This window comes from Peromyscus maniculatus, chromosome 15, assembly GCF_049852395.1.
Source record: "Peromyscus maniculatus bairdii isolate BWxNUB_F1_BW_parent chromosome 15, HU_Pman_BW_mat_3.1, whole genome shotgun sequence".
NCBI lineage: Eukaryota > Metazoa > Chordata > Mammalia > Rodentia > Cricetidae > Peromyscus > Peromyscus maniculatus.
Window position 1 is genome coordinate 77,648,648 of NC_134866.1, and position 27,732 is coordinate 77,676,379.

Here is a 27,732-nt window from a genome sequence, read left to right on the forward strand (position 1 = left end):
ATTTTATCAGTTACTTAATGAAAATATTAAATATTAATGAGAGGAACATGAATAAGTTATGTAGGACATCTTTTCCTCAAGGACTTTGCAAAATAACCTACACATGAATAGAAATCAGAAAGTGACAAGACCACAGAAATCAATATAAACCTCAGGTGAGACACATTCTAGGGGAAAGATATCCTAATCAGATCTGTACTGGGCAGACACACAGCTACAGACAGTCTTCACTGCTGCAGACAATGGTATGTGGGCAATAGGAGCAGCAGGCCAAGGCAGGGTCTGGGAGTAGCAGCCAGCCTGAAGGTGGCAGAGAAAAGAAGAAATACCTAGTCTCTAACGGCTGATCAATTCGGACATAAGAAGAGGGCTGTAGAGCTCAAAGATGAAGGACAATCTGTAGGGTTTCAATATAGAAACATCTCCACATTCTTGATGAGAAAACAGATCATCTGATGAGCAACAAACAGTAGGCTGTGCTAGGGAAGCCTATCCTTGGTAAGAACAAAGTAAGTTTCATCAAACTGCAGTGTGAGGACATGTCGGGTAATAAGACTAGATGATTAAAAATACTGCTAAGAGGTCTAAAGTGGTGCTAAGAGCCAAGTAAAAGCTTTATAACAGGACATTTGTGTAGGGCCAGTCAGCGCTAATATGTAATTATCTTTAGCTGTGTTTCCAAGACAAGAACTAGAAATAGAAAAACTAGCTTTGCTGTGGGTTGAGACTGGTGTGGTCTTCTCTAAACAGAAAATCTTGGGTTCTCTAAAATTCAATAAAAAATTACACTAAACATGTATGTTATATGTTTTCCTGCCTTTTAAAATAAGATTTATTTTTATTTATGGTGTGTGTGTATCTGCCACATGTGTGTGAATACCCAGCAAGGCCAGAAGAAGACCTCAGATCCCCTGAAACTGGAATCCAACTCACAGCCATCTCTCCAAACCCTTTCCTGCTTTCTTAAGTAAATTACATACAGGGCACCATTTCACCATGTACTGTAAATAAAACTGGCCTTAAGCCAGAGGAGAATTCATTCAAATCTTGGATCTACCATTTACTTCCCCTATTACTTTATCTTTGACTTTTACATTGCTCTCTTACTGCTAAAACAGGACCAATACCAGATATTTTTAAGGCTGCAGTAGTGACCCAACTATAGTTAGATAAAATGAGTGGGGCTCGTGAGATGGCCATGGTTCAGTAAGTAACGGCAGTGCCTGCTGCCACACCTGACGACTCTGAAACCCACACAACGGAAGAACTGATTCCTGAATATTATCTTCTGACTGCAACACATAAACAGACACATTAATGAAAAAACAATGCTTATGGTAGGATCTGGCACATTGGCCAATTTACAAAATAACTGTTAATAGCTGTTATGTTTCTAACAAGGAACATCATAAAAAATACACATTGTTAAAATTTTGCTGTTGTATAAAGGCATGTCTAAGTTACTGACTTGCACCAAGTTGCCCATCCCTAAAGAATGTAAATAAAATCTGTAACAGTTGTACTTTGCTCTTATAGTTTAAAAAAAAAAAATTCTGAATGTCTAGCCATTTGATACTACTTTCTCAAGCATCCTGGCTCTATTCAAATACAACAATTAGATAAAATGTCTCTGTAAAGTTTACTATGTTCCATCCCAGGGACCCTATATAACCATGTTTGCTAAAATTTATTTTAGAAAAAAAAAAATCTAGCCAGGCATGGTGGCACCTTTAATCCCAGCACTCAGGAAGCAGAGGCAGGCGAATCTCTTTGAGTTCAAGGCCAGCCTGGTCTACAAAGCGAGTTCCAGGACAGCCAGGGCTACACAGAGAAACCCTGTCTCAAAAAACCAAAAAGAAAAAGAAAACCTAATGGCATAGTCATCTAGGTTTCCTTCTGGATTTTCTTCTAAGTAAATCTTTAGTTTCTACATGAAAAATCAACAGTCTACAGTCCACGAAGTGGTTTACAGTAACAGCTTAGCAAAAAGATATAGCCTTACTGGGAGATCCTTCTTCCCTTGTTCTTCATCCTAAATCACTTTTATTCTGCTGTCTATTACATTTGATAAATAGTTCATGTCATATACTAGTAAAGACATGATTGAGAAATTTACAATTTAAAAGGATATTCATAAACAGAGAGAAATTTTTTAAATGACCAAATCTATATATTTTTGTTTGTTTGTTTGTTTTTTTGAGACAGGGTTTCTATGTAGTTTGGTGCCTGTCCTGGATCTCGCTCTGTATACCAGGCTGGCCTCGAACTCACCACAGCCTGGCTAATGTCTATCCTTTTAAAAAGCAATTTGTTTCATGAAATTTTTCTTCAGATTTATTATTTAAAATTATGTGTAGGTGTATGCATCTGCATGTGGGTCCATGAACAAGAATGCAGGTGCTGTAGAGAGCAGAGGCATTAGATCTGAAGCTGCAGTTACAGATGGTTGTGAGCCACCTAATATGGGTGCTGGGAACTAAACCTGGGTCCTCTGGAAGAACAGTGCTCTTAACCACTGAGCCATCTCTCCAACCCCCCACAGAATATTTCTTACAATCTTTCTGTCCTTCCTTTTTGCAATGCCAAATAATCAAACCAAGGGCTTTACAAATGCTAGGCAAACAGTAAAACCTCCAGTGCTAGGAATGGGTTGTATCTTGTTGAGTCACTGGCTAAAGTGGCCCCATGGAAACCTCCAAACATCACAAGGCTACTGGTTGCTCTCCACAAGCTGATGGTAAGTAAGGCCCTAGTGTTGAAGACAGCACTCACTTTATCATTGAACATGGAGTAGCTGAGCTGGTATCCAACTATAGCTTCACCCTTTTGAATAGTGTCCATGGTACTAGAAGGTACTCTCCACGGTTCTGGAGAGAAAGTTAATCATCAGTATCCCTCAGCTACAAACTGAGACCTCCAAAAGAGACCTACCTGCCAGATATACTTATGTATTAGTGGCACAAATGTTGTGGAAGAAACTAATCGCTTTCTGACTGGATTTAAGGCCCACTCCCTGGGATGGAACCCTACCGGATACTGCTAAAGTGACCCAGACCTGAGACTAGATAGACAGTTCAAGGGCCTAGGGGAAACCTAATACTATTACTCTGCTAAAGGAGCACAGTAATAAAGTGACTCCTAGTGGCACATACCCATAGATCAGTGCCTTGCTCAACCACATCAAAGCAGCTTCTTGAAGTGGATGGGAACACAGGGGGCCACAGCTGAACAACACGCAGAGTGGGAGACTTTGGAGCACTAAGGCCTAAAGAGAACATCTTCATCAACCCTGGTCCTCAAGGCTCAGGGGTCCACAGGGAAGAGACGGATTGTAAGCCAGAGTGGTGGGTGATTTGAAGGGAACAATGTCTTCAAGACACAACAGGCAATCAGAGACTGTGGCAGCAAAGACCTGCACAGCTCCAGGCCAGACGGGATCCCAAAACTGCGAAGGGGAAGAAGTAGACACCGAGTCCACAAAACGTTTTATGCCCAACACAAAACGAACTCCCTCATTTACTTTTGTGGGCTTTTGTTTCACTTGGGCAGTTTTTTGTCTTACTGGGTTTTTTTGTTTGTTTTCATTTTCTTCTTTTTTTAAAGAAAGAGAGAAAAAGAACAAAGTTGTGTGGGCAGGGAAGTGGGGGGGATCTAGGAAGAGTTGGGAAGGTGAAAATGAGATCAAAATATATTGTATAAAAATATTTTAAGATAAAAGAAAAACAAAGTAAGAACACACACACACACACACACACACACACACACACACACACAGAGCTAGGCTCTACCACTGAGGTACATATCTAGCCATAATTTTTCCTTTTCACATGTTCCATACAAAATACTGCTCCTCTCTTCCTACAAATCACCACTCTATCCTCTCTCTAATTTCTGGCTCTATCTATTTAATAATGTATTTTAGCTCTCCAAGAAAAGGGAAGCTTCTTGAAGACAGTAAGAGATAACATGTATTTAGTTTTTAACCACATAACAGCATAGCAAGAGGCCAGGAACCAAAACATTTCTTTACTACTCAATGCAAACTATTATACCATAATCCAGCAGTCAATCACAAAATATACTTGAGCAAGTAATTCTATAAGGCAATAATTTATTCTATGCCTTAGAGCTAAACACACTTATAAATGTGTTTTTATTATATTAACGAACTGAAAATTTCAATCGATTTTCCAAATAAACATATGATGTCCTGACAATGTAATGATGGCCCCTCATACTAGTAATATTGACATCACTATTATAAGTCAATAGTAATAAAGTCAACACAGAAGATCTGTACTAGGTAATTATGTCTCAGTATTAGTCCTTACATCAGATGGGAATTTAAGAGATGGAAGGGCACTCCTGGGACATCCTTTCCTCTTCCTTAAATGGTGTCTAGAATTCTAACTAGCCTTGCTGCTGAAGTCTTTACTTAGAGGGGATAGCATTAATATGGTAAGGGGTGGTGTGGGGTTGGCTCAGGCACTGGAGTTGCTGCCTAGCACATGTGAAGCAGTGGATTCAATTACCAGCACTGCACAAATTGGTGCAGTGGCACAGAGCTGTAAACACCAGGACTCAGGAAGCAGAGGCAGGAGCGCAGGAAGACCAAGAGTTCAAGATCATCCTTGACTACATAGCCAGTTTGAGGCAGGCTACCACGCAGCTGTCCAATCGTGCAGTCAAGTTTGTACAAGCAATAGCTTTCTGTATTTTTTCTCCTTAATTAAATCTATCATTTATTTAATATGTTTGATTGCAAATTGAAGACTACTGAATTTCTTCAATCCTGATTTCAGTCTGAACTACTGATTCTCCAAGCAGTAGTTGTATACCATTCCCTGGATTCTTTTTCATTCCCTTAGAAATTTATATTAAATGAATGAGGGTAAGTTTATTTCTCTGTAATATGTTCTGAATAAGGTCTCTTAACACAGGGTAAGCACCCCTGACCTAAGAATCTTAAACTTTCAGGGGTACAAATATGACGCCACAAGTAGAAAAATCCAGTGGGGCTTTAGATGCAAAAAATAACTACAACATTGTGGGCAATTATCCTTAATACATATGCATAAAATATAAACAAAACAATTTAATTTAAATAAATACCTGGGTCCTACTACTATCCTTTTATACATATCAAATACTCCAAATCCAGTCAGGCATACTGGTGGTGCATGTCATTAATCCCAGCACTGGGATCTCTTAAATCCAAGGCCAGCCTGGTCTACATAGTGAGCTCTAGGTTATCCAGGAATACAAAGTGAAACAGTCTCATAATAATAATATTATTAATAATAATTAAATAACCCCAAATCTGGAAAAGATCCAAAAATCTGACAAAGTTCCTGTTCCAAGCATTTTGGATAAAGAATAAATTTTCAAATATCCTATCTTTCAAAAATTTTTAACTATAACTTATTTAGCTATGTTGCTTTAAAAGTAAATTTTTTTTTAGTATTTGTTTTCATTTCCATGTTTTAAAAATTAGCTGGATTTCATCCCGTAGATTTTTTTTATCATGCCTCCACTAACTTCTTAATCCTCTCTAGTATGATTTATATTCATTCACTTACTTCTTTGCACAATCTAACACAAACATTTGTTTTTGTTGTGATCCTTTTTTAATATAAATTTCTTCACCCAATGAGAATTCTTATTCCAGTTACTAAACGCATTAGTGAACTGTCTCAATATTAGACCTCTTTAATGTGTTCTAGACTCTTACTTGTTTGCTCATCCAAATGGGGGTTTCTAGGCTTTCCCTCTTCTCTTCCCTCCCCTGCCCTCAAAGGAAGAGCAGCTGCCAGGACGCAGGAGGCAGCAGCCACACACCTTCCTTTATCATTCACACCCAACCACCTAGTTTTCAGGTTATCTGCCACCAACTCTCCAAGATCTACTTTAACATGGTTTTAAAAGACAGTTTTAAATTATTTTCCTTTTAGAGTATCAGTCATGGACTGGTTCTACAGACTGACTCCAGGTCAGGATTATGCAACTAAGGTTTATGTCTCCAAGACCCCAATCTCCCATAGTCTCTGGACTTAGAGCACTGTTTCACTTACACAGCTTTTAGCAGTGAGCCAGGTTCTTTATGACTTATAGTAAGGGGAGAACTTCTGTTCCCCTTTGTCATGTAAGAGTCAAAATTGTACTGCCTACCTTAGGAATTTGAGCCCAATAAATTGCGATTACAATCTTTTCATGTCATTTTGGGCTTCTGATCCCCGAAGACAACACTCTTCCTTTGAACTCAGTTAACTTGGCTTTTCTTTTTGTATTTTATTTATAATTGCTGTGTCTGGAACATGTTTTTAAACTACAAATTTAATTGTTACCTCATCTTTTTCTTGCCTCCCAATTTTTATTTATTATATAAACTTTAAAGGAGCTTATCACTCCAAATTCCATCAATGTTTTCATTTTTTCTCTCCTAACTTTTATTTGAAAGTATACATTTGTTTTTCTAACTAGATATATTAAATATTTTACAAAGATTTCAAATTTATTTCTAAATGAGACATATATCTTTAATCCCAGCAGAGGAGGCAGAGGCAGGCAGATCTCTGTGAATTCGAGGCCAGCCTGGTCCACAGAGCAAGTTCTAGGATAGACTCCAAAAGCTACATAGAGAAACCTTGTCTCAAAAAAAAACAAAAAAAGAGAGAGAGAGATCAAATAAATGAATGGTTGAACTGTGTTAAGAAGGAAAAGGCCAGGCATGGTGGCACACGCCTTTAATCCCAGCAATCAGGAGGCAGAGGCAGGTAGATCTCTACATGGTCTACAAGTTCCAGACCAGACAGGGATACAAAGAGAGACCATATCTCAAAAACAAAAAACAAAAAAAGAAAGAAGAAAGGAAAAAAGACCTACTTTCAATTAAAACAGAATAGGGAAGGGCTGGAGAGATGGCTCAAAGGTTAAGAGCATTGACTGCTCTCCCAGAGGTCCTGAGTTCAATTCCCAGCAACCACATGGTGGCTCACAACCATCTGTAATGAGATCTGGTGTCCTCATCTGGCCTGCAATCATACATGCTGTATACATAATAAATAAATAAATCTTAAAAAAAAAAAAAACATAATAGGGAAAAAGGTTATGGTCCACTGAAATGCAACATAAACTTGGTTGGTCAGCAACAACATACACCTAAAGCTTATATTTAATTGGCTTTGTCTTTCTAAATAGACTCAATTATTTCATCAACTATCTTATTATGTAAGTCTCCAGGGGTGGGGAGATAGCTCAGTAAAGTTCTTGCCATGGAAGCATAAAGACTGGAGTTCAGGACCCAGCATCTATATAAGAGCCAGACATGGTGGGTACTTCTGCAACCCTGGTACTGAAGAAAGTAGAGACTCTTGGATTGTAGGCACTCGATGGCCTCTTGGTCCATCTAGCTGAGTTAGTTCCAGGTTCAGTAAGAGACCCTGCCTCAAAAAATAAAGGCGAGTGACAGGAAGACAGAGTGACCTCAGCCTCCTCATGTGCATGCATCTGCTCTACATAGCCCCCCAACACACACACACACACACACACACACACACACACACACACACACACACACACACACAGAGAGAGAGAGAGAGAGAGACAAAGAAGAAAGCGCTCCGGAGTGTGGAGATGTTTTTCTTATGGTTACCTTTTCTATTTCTCTTTGTGTAGCGCCTTCCTTTTTCAGACGTTCCTGCTCTACACACTTGGCATTGTAATTTTCCTTAGACTTCTGGAGGGCCTGAGTTATGTTCTGAATGGCTTGGACTGCTTCCAGAGTTCCTGCAACTTCTTCTTTCGTCTGTTTGATAAGAAATGGTTCAATAAGATAAGCTATAAAACACTCACTGTGACCACTCAATCCTCTAACAGGAAAAAAGTTACCTTCTTATGAGATTTCACTTGCTCCTCTCCATACTTCTGAACTTCCTTTATTAATTCCTGTAATTTTCTAACAAGATCCAAATGACAATTTGCTAATTTCTCTGTGGATGTTTTGAACACATCCCATACTGGTGCAAATGTTCTAAGGGAAAAGCAAAATAAGAGGGTAATTTATTAAAATAAAAAGGAGCCAGTGAGATGGCTCAGTAAGTAAAAGCATGCCTGCCAGTACACCTTATGTCCCGAGTTCAATTCCCAGAGCCCACCACAGAGGGAGAGAACTGACTTCCAAAAGTTGTCTTCTGATCCTGCTGCTCACGTGTGCACAGATGTGTGTAGCCACACACATACATATCACCACATTCCATAACAAAAAGTAAAAAATAAAAAGTAAAGTTTAAGGTTCTAAATTGAACTCAACGGAATTAATAATGCTATATTTAGCAATTTTTTTAGGTAAAAGATGAAATTAAAATAATGAAATGACCCATAGATTGTATACGTCTGTCCTTAATTATTTTAAATATTTTTATTATCTTAACCACAGGGACACAAACTTGTTTAATTTTATGTCACTGGTCTTCAGAGCTCCTGCCATTTAATTGTATTCAGACACATCATAAGCCTTTCTATGATTAACTAGTGCTAAAAATCAATTCATCAAACTTTTAAACGATTAGTATCCCATTAAAAATGCTTAATCAAAAATAAAGTTTCTCAGGGCTGGAGATGGCTCGGTGTTTAAGAGCACTGGCTGCTCTTCCAGAGGACTCAAGTTCAATTCTCAGCACCCACATGGCAGCTCAAGACTGTCTACAATTCCAGTTCCCGGGGCTCCAAAACCCTCACACGAATATACACATTGGAAAAATACCAATGCACATAAAATAAAACTAAATAAATTAAAAAGAATAATAAAGTTTCTCTGGAGTTGGAGACATATCTCAATGACCGAGTGAGTGCTTGCCTCACATATAAGAGACCCTGAGTTGATTCCCAACATCACAATAATAAAAGTAACAACAATAAAACCTTCCCTTCTCAATTTAAGTAAGCAAAAATCAATTTTTACAAGTGAGTTCTTTGTGCTTTCAACAATTTCACACAAATTACTTAACAGCGGCAATGTGAAACCTTGATCTGAGCATTGTAATCGTACCTGTGTAGTTAAACAATTTCCTATCACCTTTCTACCACAGTGTATGGAATGTGTTACATATTTTCTTCCCACTTTTTCTCAATAGTAAAGACTTAAAATGTTTAACAAGCTCAAATACATCCAAAGACTTCTATACTTACCATCCCTTCAACAGCACTAAAATTTCTATGGATAGTTTAAACCAGGCTGGTCAGTGTAGAATAGTATAAAGGTAGATAACTCTGTGCTCAAGTATTTGCTTTAAAAGTCTCTACAATAAGCTTCCAATAGGAAAAACAAATAGCAACAACAGCCACTAAGGCAAGAGGGTAGAGAAACAATGACTTTTTTTTTTTCTTTTTTTTTTTTTTTTTTTTTTTCGAGACAGGGTTTCTCTGCGTAGCTTTGCGCCTTTCCTGGAGCTCACTTGGTAGCCCAGGCTGGCCTTGAACTCACAGAGATCCACCTGGCTCTGCCTCCCGAGTGCTGGGATTAAAGGCGTGCGCCACCACCGCCCGGCTCACAATGACTTATTTTAACATGGACTCTTTGCCAACTGCTATAATTCCTAACCAGTAGAAAAGTTAGCTGGAGCAATCATGATAAGCAATTATAAAGAAGTTCAAAGAGGTTAACTCCTTAGACTAGGATTGTTCTGATTAGATTTTACTCTGAAATTCAATCAACACTAAATCTGACAGTGGTTACATAGAAATTTTCAAGAGAAAAAAATACCTGAAAATATATGGACTCCACTTCCTGTAAGCCTGATACACACTATTCAAGTATTACAAGGCAGTTAAGACGGCGTACCTTTACCAACATACTCTTTACAACAAAAAGGGAGTCAATACAAAATTTCTCTAAAAATAGGTTTCTTGAGGCCAACAAGATAGCTTTGCAGATAAAGGCACTTGGTATAAACCCAACAGCCTGGGTTCAGTCCTTGGAACCCATGTAAAGGTAGAAAGACGAGAATTGAGTCTACAAAGGCATCTTCTGCCCTACCTTCTTACCAGTCTACACAAAAGAATTTCTTGGTATTTTTTTAATTCTTTATTTATGTATTTTATCTTTATGAGTACTTTGCATATACATCTGCACAGCAGAAGAGGGCATAAGACAGTTGTGAGCTGCCATGTGGATGCTGGGAATTGAACTCAGGACCTTTGGAAGAGCAGTGAGTGCTCTTAACCACACTGAGCCATCTCTCCAGCCCTCTTGTTTTTATTTTATGTGCGTGGGTGCTCTGCCCGTGTGTATATCTGCATACCATGTGTGAGGGTCTAGTGCCCAAGGCCAGAAGGCACTGAATCCCCTGGAAATGAAGTTACAGGTGGTTGTGAGCCACCATGTGGGTGCTAAGAATTGAACCTGGGTCCCCTAGAAAAGCAGCAAAAGTTCTTAATCCCTAAGCCATCTCTCCAGTTCCACAAATTAAAAAAAAAAATTTTTAATATACTTCAAATTTTACTTTAAACATTATAAGTTGCAAATTAAAGGGGAAAAAAAATCACACACAAAATTAACCAGACCCAAAGATACTCAGTGAAATTTCTATACAATTAGAGTAGCCAGCTGGAATGGAAGCTATAAAGCTTCACACTGGATTTTATATTTCACTACTGAATGTTATTATGCATGTACCCACCACTAAAACAAAAAAATCCATGACAAAGTTAGAATCAGAAAAACTATCAGCTTTATGTCCTCTTTAACAATTCGTGTTTACAGTTGGTCCTTTTCTACATGCTATTGTATATGCACATGTATGTTCACACACACACTCACACACACACACCATCATTGGCGAGGTTCCAAATAAGGGAGAACATGCAATTTTTACACATTTATTTAAGAAATTTCAGCTGGGCAGTGGTAATGTATGACCTTAATCCCAGCACTCGGGAGGCAAAGGTAGGCGGATCTCTGTTGAGTTTCTGGTCTAGAGTGAGATCCAGGACAGTCAGGGCTACACAACACGATGAAACCCTGTCTCAGGGGGAAAAAGAAGAAAGAAAAAAAAGGAAAGAAAAGAAAAAAATAATAATAGATAAACATTTGAAAAACAACTAAAAATTAACTCACCCAAGTTGTGAATAATTGCTTGCAGATTTCGCTAGTTTTGTCATTGATCTGGAATATGCCTCTTCTATTGTAGCTCTGTTAAATTAAATTGTTGTATTATAATATCTACTGTTTAGAAATCCAAACATAGCGAAGTTACAAAAATATGATTAAAAATGCACACGAAAGTATGCCTCAAAGTACATGGTGAAAATAGGCAGGGGGCCCCAGTGGATGTCTGAAATCATGGACAGTGTTAAGCTCTAGAGTTATGGTTTGGATATACAGTGTCCCAAACAAAGCTCCTATGTTGAAGGTTTGGTCTCCAGTTGGTTATCCCAATCACTGAGAGGGCATAAGGTAATGAGACCTCTGCCCTAAGTAGTGGATTAATTCTGTGGTGGGTTCATAATGTGGCGACATTATTGGGAAGCGGTAAAAATCAAGTGGTGGGGCCTCTTTGGAGGAATTGTGTATCCTGGCTCTGTGCTTCCTGGCAGTCCTAAGGTAAGCAGCCCCTGCTAGATCCTCTCACTGCTGTGATAACTGGCTTTGCCTCAGGCTCAAAGCAATACAAATGACTAGCATGGACTAACACCTCTGAACGGAGAGCCAAAATAAATCTTTTCTTAGATTGCTTTTCTCAAGTACTTTGTCATAGCAATGACCAACTATGAGTAGCTAATCTGCCCTTATACATACAACTATGATAAAATTTTAATTTATAAATTAGGTACACTAAGAGATTAACAATAATAACTAACAAAATACTGCAACAACATGAAACTAGCAAGGCCAAGCATGGTGACACATACCTACAATCCCTGCACTGAGGAGGCTGAGGCAGGAAAATCACAAATTCAAGACCAGTGCACAGTTGAATTTAATAATCCCAGCCTGAGCTATCCGACAAGCCCCTGTCCTTAACATACTCAGTAGAGTCTTATTATTGTTCAACACTGTGATATACTTAAAATAACAAACCTGGACAGGTGAGATGGCTCAGTGGCTAAATATATCTGCCACCAAGTTTGACAACCTGAATTAATCCCTGGAACGCACTTGGTAGAAGGAGGGAATTAAATCCCACAAGATGTCCTCTAATCTGCACCCCAATGCATGCACACACCCATGCACACAAAATAAATGAAGGTGTAATTAAAACAATTTAATAATGAGCTGTATGACAATCATCTGCACAAAACTGAATCACCAGCAATTCTGAGGTCCTGAACCTCAGAGTTTAATTTACTTTAAAAATAGGTTTAAAACATTAAGTATTTCACACTAGAAAGCATTTAACTATCAATAGCATGAAGATTTTAGCCTAAGAAACCAATTAAAGCCATTAAATTAAAAAACACACACAAAAAATTAGTATCGTTACATATAAAATAAATACTGGTATAAGAAAAAAATACATAAATTATCCCATACACATAACCTCTAAATGCTACACCTTTACCTTTTCCATAATTTCCCCAGCCCTTTTCAACTGCGTGCTAAATTTAAATAGTAGAATAGTCTACAACCATCCCTGTTTGTTTATTTATTTTGACGTTCCACACCGCTCTTACACTAATGTCCAAGTCTGCCAGCCTAACTACACTTAGACATCTACATCACCTCAACTCCAACTTTCTACATTCATCTTTAAATTCTTCCTAGTCAAACAAAAAAACAACTGCTCAGAAAGAATTAACAAAAATGCCCCCTCACTGTGATTTTATTCTGTTTCTTTATCCATTTATGTGCCAGCCATAACACACACCTATAATCTCATCCATTCAGTAACGCTGAGGCAGATCATAAATTAAAGTCATCTTGGGAAACACAACAAGACAATACCTCAAACAAACAGACAATAACAACAAAAATTTTCATTATTCTCTATTTTTAAATAACACTATGAATAGTACTCTTATCATCTTTAAAAAGTTAATACAAAAAAATTATTAGTTTTTTGGTTTTTTTAGACAGGCCTGGCTGTCCTGGAACTCTCTCTATAGAACTCAGAGATCCACCTGCTTCTGCTCCTGAGTGCTGGGATTAAAAGCCTAATGCCACCAACCACTAGGCTAGGTATGTTTTTATGGTTGTTGGTTTGTTTTTAGTAAAATATCAGTATCTTAATGGTTAAGTCTAACTAGAAAAACACAGGGCTGAAGAGATGGCTCCGCAGTTTAAGAGCATGGCATTCTTTCAGAGGATCTGGTGCAATTCCAGCACCCACACAGTCGCTCCCAACCATCTCTAACTCCAGTTCTGGGCAATCAGTTGTCCTTTTTTGGTCTCTATGGGCAGTGCAAGTACATGGTACATGCAGGCAAAAAGCCAATACACATTAAAATAATAAATGTAAAAAAGAAAGACAATGAATCTATAAATTAGGAATAGGGATTAGACACCAAAACCATCTATGGAGGAAAAACCTGGAATTGGGAAGTAGCTGGGAGTGGGGGGAGCACATGGGGCGAGGATACACATGAAGAAAAGAGCATCAAGGAACTAACAAGGCAGTTAACAACCATGAGGTATATCAGGCAGCTTTTTCCTGCAGGACACCCAGGAAAAGCAGCTAAAAAACTGAGAAGTAAAACAGGGTTTTTCACAGGCAAAACTTACAAAGAGTTAAGGAAAGCATGGGTGACCTCCTTGTTAATGGAGAAAATGTAACATCTATTAATCTAATAATGGCTTTATAAGACTCTAGGACCAGTTGTGGTGGAAAATACATTTAATCCCAGTATGCAGGAGGCAGAGGAAGGTGGACCTCTGTGTTCGAGGCCAGTCTGGTCCACAGAGGGAGTTCCAGGACAACCAGGGCTACACAGAGAAACACTGTCTCAAAACAAACAAACAAACAAACAAGAATTCAGTAGTCCAACCTGATCTACTGAAACCCTATCTCCAAAAACCATAAATAAATAAATAAATAAATAAATAAATAAATAAATAAATAAATAAATAAATAAATAAATAAATAAGAACTCAGTAGTCCAGCCTGGTCTACTTAGTGAGTTCCAGGACAGAGCTATGTAGAAAGACCCCATCTTAATAATATATATGAAATAATGCAATAGTCACGGAACTGGAGAGATACACTTGATGCTCTTGCAGAGGATCTGGGTATGTGAGCACACGCGCGCACACACACAGCACACATACCTACATATGCAGTCAAAGCACTCCTACACATATAATAAATAAACCTTTAAAACAATCTACACCAAAACAGTGAAGAATGATGTGGCTCAGGTGCAGAACCACTGCTTCATGGGTTCAAAGTTCAATCTCCAGGGCCGCCACGAAAGGTAAAACAACAACAATTACCCGCAACAGAATACTGAGAACAGGTAGCTTTAGTAAGCCTGACTGATAACTATTGTTAAAAATACTACAAATGTGGAAGAATAAGTAATATGACTTAGACAAACTAACTGGATCAGATATTATATAATATTTTAATTTACTATAAATTGTATTGGAAAATGATTATTTAAGTCCTTACCTATTTTGAGACATAAACTTGGTAACTACAGACAAAATTTGCCATCAAGAAATTCCTTCCAAACACTAAATATTGTTTAGTTAAAGCTCCCTACTTTGTAGTTTGTAACAGTTTCCTAATTCTTGAATTTTCACAATAAAAAGTTAAATGAAGGAGCCACACATGGTGGCACACTTTTAATTCCAGCACTGGGGAGGCAGAGGCCAATCTGTTCTACACAGTGAGTTCCAGAACAGACAGAGCTACATAGTGAGACCCTGTCTCAAAACAAACAAACAGAAAAGTTAAAGGAACTGGAGAGATGGTTCAGAGGTTAAGAGAACTAGCTGCTCTTCCAGGACCCAGGTTTGATTCCCAGCACCCACATGGCAGCTTAAAGCCAGCAATCTGTAATTCCAATACCAGGGGATCCAGTGCCTTCTTTTAGAGCCTTCTCAGGTATGAGCATGCATGTGATGCAGATGTTCATGAAGACAAAACACCCATAAACATTAAATAAACAATATTAAAACTCATAAGAAAAAAGCATAACAAAAATGATACAAAATGTATACTTCCATAATGGAGTTTTTGAAAAGTCAAAGATCAGGCAGATGTTAACATTTGGAGGCCAAAGGAAGAGGAATGCCATGGTTAGGCTACATAGTGAGGACCAGGCAGTCAGAGTTTATATAGCAAGACCATGACTCAAGAAAAAAGTTTTTTAAAGAAAGGGGCCAATAAGATGGCTTAGTGAGTAATCGCCTTGCCACCAAGGCTGACAACCTGAGTGTGATCTCACACGGGACAGGGAAGTCCTGCAAGTTGTGCTCCGATCTCCAAACGAGTCAGGAGGATGTGCTTTTCTGAGGTCTGCACATCTCCAGGGAAGCACTAAAAGTAACAACTGGCATCAGATATTAAGAGGACAAGGAACTTGCATTGTAATACCTAGGATAATCACTAACTGAAAAGTATAGAACAGGCATTACTTCTAAACCAATAGAAGAAAATGGATTTTTTTTTAAAGTCAAATGCAGACAACAAATTGAAGAAAAAAAAAAAAACCACAAAAACAAACTAAGATAATACTGAGACTGACAAATTATAGCTCTACTGGAAAATAAGTGCAGATGATAGAAGGGAAAAGAACAAAACATTAAAAAGGATGACACGAAGAGAGACAATAAACAGCACTTCTATCAGACAATAACAAAGTGCTAAGTACCAAGGTACAATAGGGCACTGTTTCGTAAGTAAAATGAAACCACAGAAACAAATACAAATGAGTTATTAAAAGATGTTATCAACACTACAAGAGATTACAACGGGTGTGTTTTATCCTAGACACAGAGACCAGGAAGAGAAGGGTAAGTGGGCACACTGCAAGTCTGAAAAATAATGTAGAGAGGAACAGGCAAATGCAATGCCTGGAGTAGAAGAACCTGTTCAAGACTGTTATCTCAGGATGAAAATAAGAAGGAACCCGGTGTGAGCTAAGACAATGCAAGCTTAAACCTGGGAAATGGTTTCAACAAGACATCAAGCCAGTCTGTAGCTCAAAAATAGAACAAATACAAACAAACAAACAAAAAACCTTCTAGCTACAACACAGTGAATGATTTATAGAACAAGAATCAATGCCGGTTGTGGCACACACCTTTAATCCCAGCACTCGGGAGGCAGAGGCAGGCGATCTCTGTGAGTTCCAGGCCAGCCTGGTCTACAAAGCGAGATCCAGGACAGGCTCCAAAGATACACAGAGAAACCCTGTCTTAAAAAGAAAAAGAATCAATGCAGATAAACTAGTTACGAGCAACTTCTGGCATTCAAGCAACAATACAAATAAACAGAATCAAGATAATGAAATTGCAGATTCATCCTTTACTAAGGGCTTACTCAGTGCCAAATGCTTTAATAAACAGAGGAACCAGAGAACACACAAAGAAAAGGAAAGAAATCCCCACCATCGAGCACTTCCAATTAAGAAGAGTCAAGCCTGGTATGGCGTATGTATCTTTAATCCCAGCACATGGGAGGCAGAGACAGGCATGAGTTCGAGACCAGCCTGCTCTACAGTGAGTTCCAGGACAGTTAGGGATACACAGAGAAACTCTGCCTTTAAAAAAACAAAACAGCCGGGCGGTGGTGGCGCATGCCTTTAATCCCAGCACTCAGGAGGCAGAGCCAGGTGGATCTCTTTGAGTTCGAGGCCAGCCTGGGCTACCAAGTGAGTTCCAGGAAAGGCGCAAAGCTACACAGAGAAACCCTGTCTCGAAAAACCAAAAAAAAAAAAAAACAAAGAGTCAAATATCAAACAAAGTATGGAGGAGAGGTTGCCCCACTGTCCACAGAATCAGAAGGGACTGCATTCCAGGTAAAGAAATCACCCCACAAGAACTAGAATCCCTGTGACTGACATATACAAAAGTCTCAGTATCTAGTGACAGCTGTGAAAAGTACTGGGTAAGAGGAGTCCAGGAGATGAGTCAGAGATACTGTGCCTTCTTGTATTCCTGCTGATGCTGGTGCAGAGGCCAGGAGGACAGCCTTTACCCAGAGTTCCAAGTATGTGAGAGGCCCTCTCCAGGAGAAAGGTGGAAAGCAGAGGAACTAGTTCCACATAGAATCATTCATACCCCCCCCCCGCTCTCCCCCCCCCCCCCCCCCGTTCCCATAAACTCCATGAAAGAAGATGTATATTTGCAACTGTATTTTCAGAATGCAAGCAAGTGCTGGGCACGAAGCAGACATGAGACAGCTATGTTGTCAAGAATAAATGAACAGAATAGTTAAGGCAAAAATTTCCTATCTAATCTAAAGATTTTAAATGTGCTCATATGAAAAAACTAACCAAACAAACAAAAACAACAAATTACAAAAACAAAAAAAGCAGTAGAGCTCGTCACAAAACAGTGCTAAGAAATAGCACAAACAAGCAGATGTGGTAGGACATGCCTGCAGTCAAGCACTGGGGTGGCTGACGCAGTATCGAGGTCATCTACACTGAGAATTCAAGGCCAGCCTGAGCTAATTCAGACTTTGGATATGAGGGGTGGGGTGGGAGGGCAAGGTCTTCTCTCCCGAAGGTCTAAAATTCCAGCACTCAGGTGGCAGGGGCAGGCAGAATTGAGTTCCACTATGCCAACCTGGTCTGCATAGTGAGTTCTGGACTAGCCAGAGCTACACAGTGAGACTTTGTCTCCAAAAACAAACAAATAAATAAATAAAAATTTAAAAAAATAAAAGGGGTGTTAGAGAGCCCAAGTAGTTTTGTCACTGTCAAATTATATTTAACTTCCAATAACTTTTAAATAGACTATTATATTCTAAAAGTTGAAAGAAAATTACATTTTATAAATAAAATTTATAGTATTCAAAACCACAAGACTTTTTAATAAAAATTATAATGTGCAACTAAATTGAGTTTGGGAGAGTCTTTTCAAATTTTTTTTAGCTTATTTGCTTAAAGAAATGGCAATGTTTCATCCTATAAAATCATATTTTAGGGCTGGAGAGATGGCTCAGTGGTTAAGAGCACTGGCTGCTCTTCCAGAGGTCCTGAGTTCAATTCCCAGCAACCACATGGTGGCTCACAACCGTCTGTAATGAGATCTGGCTCCCTCTTCTGTCATGCAGGCATAAATGCAGAACACTTTATATGTAATAAATAAATATTTAAAAAAAGAAAATATGTTTTTAAAAAAATCTTGTTTTATTATATTTATTTTGATAACACATTCAATGCAAAATGTATAGCTATTATAAAGGAATAATTTGGGGTTGGGGATTTAGCTCAGTGGTAGAGCGCTTGCCTAGCAAGCGCGAGGCCCTGGGTTCAGTCCTCAGCTCTGTTAAAAAAAAAATAAAATAAAGGAATAATTTGCAACCTGGGCCTTCAAACAATGCCACTTTGAGCCATTATCAGCTCTCCATGTAGACATGATAAAAGTTTGTAAAACACTCCTTTCAAATATTATGTTTTTAAAAAATGAACATTAATTATTCAAATCCAACTAAAAATTTTACAATTATTTATATTCTAAAATTTAAATTGGTAAGTTCTTAAACCACTTCTAAAAATACATACCTTTCTCTAACAAAGTCTGCTAGTTCTTTAGTTGATATCTGTCCATGTTTCATATTATGGTAGAGAACATCAAAGCCATTATTTTTTTCCCCCTGAAATTCAAGACATAAACAAAAACAGACATAAAAAATGTGAAAGTACAATAATGCTACATTAATTATAATACAACTCCTATGTTCTGGAAGCCATTTTTCCCTAAGCTAACAACTGTTAAATGATTACATAGTATCAAGGCAATTCCATACCTTTGATAACATTTATAATTTACTATACACAAATTCTATAAACATGCAAAAGTGTACAATCAATGAAATTAATCCTAAAACTTTAAGAAACACACATCATAGTTTAGGAAATATAAACTTGGATCTTTTAAAATACATCACAAAACCCCACTATACCTATCAAGAGATTCTGGATCATTTATCTCAAGAGTTCATGCTTTCAAATAACTAAATCCTAGCTCAGCATGGTGATGCACACCTTTAATCCCAGCACTGGAAGGTAGAGGAAGTTGGATCTCTATGAGTTCAAGGCCAGCTCGGTCTACATATTTTAAAGTTCTAAGTTAGGCAGAACTACAATGAGACCTTGCCAAAAAAAAAAAAAAATGAAGTAAGATACATCCTGACTTTTGAGTCCAAACAGCATAATAATGACATAAGCTCTGAACCTCACAAAACACTTTGTAATTCCTATTTAATTTTTCAATAAACTTAACTTGAAAAAAAGCATAATTTTTTAAATGATTTCTTTTATGTGCACTGTTTTTCCTGCATGTATGTCTGTGTGAGGGTGTCAGATCCCCTGGAACTGGAATTACAGACAGTTGTGAGCTGCCATGTGGATGCAGGGAATTAAACCTGGGTCTTCTAGAAGCAGTCAGTGCTCTTAACCACTGAGCCATCTCTCTAATCCCAAGATTTTTATTTCCATAAATAAAAATTTAAAGAAAGATAACAGGCTATTGCTTTATCTCCAACTGATGGAATAGTAATAGAATTATACAAATATATAATTCTTGAAAATCTTTATGCTATGTAACCCTATAAGTTCTACATTATTAAATCATCACAAAGGAAATACCTAAAACGTCCATTTAACCTGTAAAATAAAGACCATGACTAACAACTCCCATATTTATGGCATAAGTTTTTAATTTTCTTAAATGAAAATAAAATGAAGAATGAAATATATTTGTTGGATATAAAAGCAATACTATAAGCAAGTATCACAGGATCGGAAATCTGTTTTCAACAGTCCACCAAAAACAGGAAACAGGAACTTCAATCAAGCTGAAGTAATCTCCAATAACTCTTAGCTTGTAAACATCAAGTACTTTGCCACACATACAACAAATGAAGATGTTACATAAAACAATATATTTTCAATATCCATTTTTATCTATGAGGAAAATATAAAATTATAGCTTCTTATGAATCCAACATTTCCATTGGGTTTCAACAGGTTTTCATATTTAAGAATGTTATTAACTAACTTAGATTTTTGTGGGGTTTTTTTTAACTTATGTTGTTTTTCAAGCCATTTTTCCAGTCAAAATGAGAATATTCTTTCAGCTAACCATTAACATTATTAGCCTGTAATAAGCAAAAACAATATCGTCATGTAGATATAGAAGCAACAGACAAAAAGCAAAGGATCTAAATTTTCCAAGGGATTCCATCACTTGAATATAACGCACAAACTACATGTGCATGACAAAACTACCCACCAGCTTATAATTGAGTTGGAAACCTTTAAATAAACAGAGATATAATTATTGTAATACAAAACCACAAAAACCCAAGTGTGAGGATCTCATGCCCCAAGGTTCTTATTGGCACATAATACAATTTAAGTTACCAAGTCCTCAATGTACATTATAAATATTCATAAGGATAGCCAGGAGGTGTAAGCTCAGTGGAGGGTACAAGACTCTTGGTTCAATCTCTAGCCCCCTACTCCAAACGTGTGTGTGTGTGTGGGTATGTGTGTGTGCACGCACACATATTTAAAAGACAAATCAGGGGTGGAAGAAAAGGACTACTACAAACAAATATACAGATTATTATGATAAATATTTACCAGACTCACAAGGAAAATAACAATACCTCTCATGCTGTAAAGGGAACAAGAACTTGGAGACCATCTGGTAAGCCCCTGAACAATACAGCACCTAAACATTAATCAAGGCAATGCTCATGGGTAGAGCTCTTGCCTAATATGCAGAAAGCCCTGGGACTTGATCTAGTTGTCACAAAGACAAACAAACAAAACTGACCCAGGTGTGATGGTAATGGCTTGCATCCCCACTAGTGGGGAGGCTGGAGCAGAAGGGTCTCTACTCCAGAGCCAACCTGGGATATATAATGAAACTGTCTTAAAAATAAGCAAATAAAATGAAATAAAAAGCTGAGTTACATTCAGAATCTATGTTCCAGATGAAAAGCCCCTGAAGTGGGCCAGAGGGATTGATGGCTTAGTGGGTAAAAGCACTTGCTCTGCACGACCTAAGTTTGAATCTCCAACACCCACGCAAAAAACCAGAAAGCCTGCACATGTACATAACCCCAGCACTGGGGGACAAAGAAAACGAATCCCAGAGCTGCTGGCCAGCCTACCCAAAATGTAAGTTTCTGGTTCAGCAAGATGCCCCATATCAAGACAGGAGGAGAGCAGTAGAGCAAGACACCCAAGGACCCTGCCCGGAGCTCCCACCCACCCACCCACCCACCCCACCCCACCCCACCCCCGCCTCTGAATGCACACAGGCACACAGACCTACACACTCACCTAAATGCACCTTACACAACACATACGCTCTTGAAGAGCAAGCTACTTATTTGGGAAAGACCGATATCTGACTTAGGAAGTCCCAATGGAACAATGAGGTGAGGTTCGTTTACTAGTATCTATGTAACACAGCAATACTACCTTCAGATCAGTTCTTCCTACTTCTTCCCTTAGGGTAGACACTAATGCCATAAGGACCTTAAAAAGCACTAAGAACAAAACCTTGCGTTTACTATTTCATCCTACTTGGAAATTCACTAATTTACTCATATCAAAAAATGTAGTGCTGTTAAATGTGATGGCACATGGCTTTAGTCCCCACACTGGGAGGCAGAGACAGGTCCATCTCTGCAAGTTCGAGGACAGCCTAGTCTATATAGTGAATTTCAGGCCAGCCAGAGCTACACAGTGAGACCGTCTTAAAAAAAAAAAAAAAAAAAGGATTGCTCCAGACAACTCTAGCTATCAGTTTAATACAAATTTTTAATTTCACAAACCTATTAATACAGTTATTTTTTATCATGAACTTCACTTCGTTAGAAACCAAACAAAATTTAAATAGTTCAAATGGGTCAATATGTACAGGACATACATATATATGCAAGCATGCTTTTCAAAAGAACCTTCAAAGTTGAGACGTCTAACAAAGAACATAGGTCTTATTTTCACTCTATCAAAAAGTTACTGCATAGCTGGGCATGGTGGCACACGCCTTTAATCTCAGCACTTGGGAGGCAGAGGCAGGCAGATACCTGAGCTTGGGGCCAGCCTGGTCTACAGAAGAGTTCTAGGACAACCAGGGTTACACAGAAACCCTGTCTCAAAAAACCAAAAGAAACCCCGTCTCAACAAACAAAGTTACTGTATTGGCCTGGTAAGAGATAACAGTGTAGTAAACACACACATACATTTCACCATCCATTTTGGAGAACCAACCAATTTTCAGAGCAATCCATTTTCGTCCCCACAAATAAATCCATTTCCAAGTGGCTAAATTTTAAAAGTAGGTATTCACTCATCATTGGTAAGCTCATTTTCAGCAGGCTTATTTAATGTGAATCACACTTATGAGTTATGTAAATGCTTATGTCCACAAAGAAATTTTGCATGTACATTTATAGCAGCAATATTCAAAATAGCTAAAAGGTAGAAGCAATCCAAATGTCTATCTATGAAATACACTAAAAATGCAATATATCCATATGACAGATGATGATTGGGCCATAAAAGGAAAGAAACAGTGACAGATTCTACAGCATTGGTGAACTTTGAAAATATTATGGTAACAGCTGGGCATGGTTAATTCCATGCACTTTTAATTCCAGCACTCCAGAGGCAAAGGCAGGTGGATGTCCAGGCCCACCTACAGTAGCAAGTTCTGGTCTACAATAGCAAGTTCCAGGACAGCCAGGACTCTGTAGAGACCCTGTCTCACAAAGACAAAAAAGAAGAAAGGAAAATATCCAGGTAGGTGAAAGAGGCTGATCACAGACCACACACTTACATCAGGACTTCATTCACAGCAAAGCCTAGGGTAGGGAGGCCAATACAGAAAGAGGCAGATATGCTTGGGGGCAACGTGGTGAATGAAAATGTGTAAAGGTTTCCTTTTGAGAGGATGGAAATGTTCTGAACTATCCGAGAGGATGGCTGCTGCTCTAGTTTGCTCTCTGTTGCTAATGATAAACACCATGACCAAAAGCGACTGAAGGAGAAAGGTTTATTTCAGGTCACAGTCCACTGAGACTGAAGTCAGGTAGGAACTGAAGCAGAACCACAGAGAAACACTGCTTACTGGCTGGCTCTTTGCTCATGCTCAGTTAACTCTTTAGTTATTTATTATTATTTATTGGTTGGTTGGTTGGTTGGGTTTTTTTTCTGTTGTTTGTTTTTTGAGATAGGGTTTCTCTGTGCAACAGCCCTAACTGTCCTGGAACTCACTCTGTAGACCAGGCTGGCCTCGAACTCACAGAGATCCATCTGCCTCTGCCTCAGGAGTGCTGAGATTAAAGATGTGTGCCACCACCAGGCACATCAGCTAGCTCTCTTATCAATCAAGACAATCTGACGGGTACTTCCTCAACTGAGACTCCCTCTTCCCAGATGACTCCAGGCTGTGCAGAGTTGACAGCGACAACTACCCAGCACAGTCACACACCTACATTACCAAAACCTCCTGAAGTGCACTTTTCCTTACATTTTTATTATTTCTTGGGGAGGGTTGTATGGAACTGGTCAGTCAACTAGAGGGCCTTCTGAGTACTACTCAAGAGCTCTGTAAGAATTGTCACTTTAGTGATTACTTAACAATAAAACTCACCCTAGGGAGCTGGAGACGCAGTTCAGCTGGCAAAGTGCTTGTCTAGCATGCACCAGCATTAGGTTCAATCCCCAACATCACATAAACTGGGCATGATGGCAAATGCCTATAAATACTAACACTCAGAAGGTGGAGGCAGGGGACTCATAAGTTCTAGGTCATCCTGAATTATAAACATCCTGAGTTGAAGGCCAGCCTGGGTGGGCAACATGAGACCCTGTCTCAAAAAGCAGACATACTTCTACTAGGAAAAAAAAAATAATAATAAAAAAAAAAATAATGCAGACACACATGCAAAAATGTATACTTCAAGAAGTTGTTTTTAAAGAACAAAGTAAATTTTTTATAAATGTATTTCCTCTCCATAGTTCTCAAGGGTAGACCTATAGCTAGAATTCAACTTCAACTTACCCTTCATACTCAATTGAGGCCAGTCTGGCCTATATAACAAGTTCCAGGACAGCCAGGGCTATATAAAGAGACCCTGTGTCTAGACAGACAGACAGACAGATGAATGGATGGATAGATGGATAGATAAAAAAATAGATGAATCCACCCACCCACCCATCCATCCATCCATCCATCCTTGGCAGAAACTGTCATTCTTAACTGAGCAGCTTACCATTCCTGGTCTGAGAAAGACAGTTATGATGAAGTTAAGATTTTTCACTGTGCATGCTAGGCAAGCGTTATCCTCAGATCACAGATGGGATCTCGATCTGCCAATCTCAAAGCATTTCACAGAGGTAGTACTCTCATTCATTGTTTACTGATCATGTCCTGGGAGAAATCACAGTTTATTAAAGCCCAATCTAAGGGCTGGGACAGCAATGCCTTTAATCCCAGCATTCTGGAAGGCTGGGGGATCTGGATGAGTTCCAGGCCAGCAAAAGAGCTACAAAGCAAGACCCTGTCTCAAAAACAAAACAAAACATAAAAAGAAAAACAAAAAAATACCAATCAAAGCAGGTATTTAAATCAAGTTGGAGGGGTAGCTTACCGGCAGAGTGCTTGTCTGGCATTTGACAGACCCAAAAAAGACATTCTTAGAATCATACAAGCCTTTAAAAGGAAAACACATTTCCCAAGACTGCAGTTAATAGTTTGACATGTATTATTCCACATTCAGTTTAGTGAAAATAAGACTTTATTATGCATATGGACTGGCATTATCAATTAAACTGAAATTTAGCTAAAAAGATACACTATAAAATCAAGTCACTGAAAATGTTCAGGCTTCTTCTAGTCTAAAACAGAGTAAACAAGCAAAGTAACTTTGAAGTTTCTAATTAAAAAGTTTAGACTGGGCACAGTGGCACAGGTTTTTAATCCTGCACTCCAGGATCTGCATGTTCTAGACCAGCCAGGGTTGCACAGTAAGACTACAGACCAGAAATTAAGTCACATATTAAAACTGTATCCTGCCTAATGCCAGTGTTCTAAAAGTCCTCCCTCTGAATTAAAAATAAGCAGACTAAACCACATCAATTTTTCACTTCCAATTTCTCCTGAGATTAAGCAAAAATACAAAATAAAATACTCTTTTCAAAATTCTAAGCACCTCACGATAAAATTCAGTGCATTTTAAAATTTAATTTTTAAAAAGTCAGCGTGTCACATGCCTGTAATCCTATCACTCAGGGGCTGAGGCAAAAGGATTATGAATTTGTGTACAGTCTGGGCCACAGAATCAGGTTTGTTTTCTTTAATTTGTTTTGTCTTATTTTAAAGTGAGCCTAAACAAAAAAAAAAAAAGTGAGATCCTATCTCAAAAACAAAATACGGGGCTGAAGAGATAGCTCAGCAGTTAAGAGCACTGGCTGTTTTTACAGAGGACCTGGGTTCGAATTCCAATTCCCACAGTGATTACCTGACACCTTCTTCTGATCTCTGTGGGCACTGCATAAACATAGTACACAGACAATGCAAAACATAAGTCTTTCTTAGAAATACTGTAATTTTAGAATGTCTACTGATCAAGCCTAATGGAGCTAAGTCAACTGAATCTGTAGCTGAATATTCTATTTGTTGCAGTGATAACAACTTGGGTATGGCTAACTACTTAAACAGTCATCCACTAACACACGTCACTTTGTGTATGCATATGCTTGTATGTGCACAGGTTCTTTGGAATGATAAAAAGTCATAAGTGACTGTGTTTGGGGGGAACATAACGGCTGGAGAAAAGGGGAGATTTTATATTTTAGTCTTTTTTTGTACCTTTTATGTATCAACAGATATAAAATAATTTGCAAGTTTGTTAGTACACAGTAAACACTTCTGTTATGGAATATTAGTTTAAGATATGTTACATTCAGGACTGGAGAGATAGCTCACTTGTTGAGAACATGTATTGTTCTTACAGAGGACCTGAGTTCAATTCCCAGCACCCACATCAGGTAGCTTACAAATGCTTGTAACTCCAGCTCCAGAGGATGGCCCTAACCTCAGATACACAGACATATATAAACATACATACATGTGCCGGGCGTTGGTGGCGCACGCCTTTAATCCCAGCACTCGGGAGGCAGAGCCAGGCGGATCTCTGTGAGTTCAAGGCCAGCCTGGGCTACCTAGTGAGCTCCAGGAAAGGCACAAAGCTACGCAGAGAAACCCTGTCTCGGAAAAACCAAAAAAAAAAAAAAAAAAAAAAAAAAAAAAAAAAAAAAAAACATACATACATGTACATGTAAATAAATGAGAAGAATATTTGGGAGAAAAAAAGATGTGTTACATTCATTTATGCTGTGGCACATTTGTTTAATGATGCAAAGATGTGTTGCATTCTTTTATGTTGCATTTGTTTAACTCTGTGAAGCTGTGTTACTGTGCCTGCCTACAACACCTGATGGTCTAATAGAGAGCTGAACTGCCAATAGCTAGGCAAGAGAAACAGGTGGGACTGGTGGGCAGAGAGAACAAACAGAAGGAGAAATCTAAAGAGGAGAGCAAGAAACGAGAAAAGGAGACGGAGAGGAGGACACCACGGGCCAATCACCCAGCCATACAGCCAGCCATTGAGTAAGAAGGAAAGATAAAAGAATTTAAAAAAGGTAAACAGACCAGAGGCAAATGTAGTTAAAAGTGAAACAGGATAATTTAAGTTAGAAAAGCTGGCTAGAAACAAGCCAAGGACAGGCATTCATAAGAATAAGTCTCCATGTATTTATTTGGGGGCTAGGTTGCAGGCCCCCAAAGAGTTTTTAAAAAAAAAAAAACTACTTATTTCTACATATATGTCCACATATGTATAGTATTTAATTTTAGTACATCATTTGATGGGATCATATTCTAAGCAAGAATACCAAACTACAATATTTATAACTTTGAAGTAATAAGAAGACAAGCTTCTATTTTAGGTTTCCACAGTCATATCAAACTTTTCTTTTTTTAAATAATTTATTTATTTTCATTTCATACACATTTGTGTTTTGCCTGCATGTATGTCTGTGTGAAGGTGTTGGATCCCCTGAAACTGGAGTCACAGGCAGTTATGAGTTGCCATTTGGGTGCTGGGAATTGAACCTGGGTCCTCTGGAAGGAAGAGCAGCCAGTGCTCTTAACCACTGAGACATTTCTCCAGCCCATATCAAACTTTTCTAAAGTTACATAATTTTTTAATTTTTAACTGGAATAAAAAAAAAACCCAAAATGTATTCATCTCTCATCTGCAATAGTAGATTTAAATTTGACAAACAAAAATATAATAAAGGTTTACACTCCAAAGTCCAATGAATAGACTAGTACAGATTTTTCTAGAAGCATTTTAATCCTCCCATATTTATCCATATTAACTGCAGATCAGAGTGGATAACCAAGTGCTCCAATTCAATTCAAGACTAAAGTCTGATGATGCCAATGAGACAGTGAATGAAATGAGACTGTGTAAGGGTTACACAGAAAGACTAAAAGGGGACAGCTTTGGGATCAAAGCACCTAAGGCCACT

At 38.3% G+C, this 27,732-nt stretch overlaps 1 protein-coding gene across 4 annotated transcripts in view; it reads right to left on the bottom strand.

The window, feature by feature from the left end:
- Positions 1-27,732, bottom strand: part of Fcho2 (FCH and mu domain containing endocytic adaptor 2) — a 112,417-nt gene that overhangs the window by 79,206 nt on the left and 5,479 nt on the right. For 3 of the 4 annotated variants that reach the window (XM_076552113.1, XM_076552114.1, XM_076552111.1), the window contains exons 2-5: positions 18,673-18,764; positions 11,114-11,188; positions 7,888-8,029; positions 7,652-7,804 (exon numbers count right to left, since the gene is read on the bottom strand). In XM_076552113.1, coding sequence (XP_076408228.1) covers positions 7,652-7,804; positions 7,888-8,029; positions 11,114-11,188; positions 18,673-18,764 — 462 coding nt within the window. Of the gene's footprint in view, positions 1-7,651; positions 7,805-7,887; positions 8,030-11,113; positions 11,189-18,672; positions 18,765-24,407; positions 24,430-27,732 lie in introns of those variants that run through there. The other variant, XM_076552112.1, reaches the window with a different exon arrangement.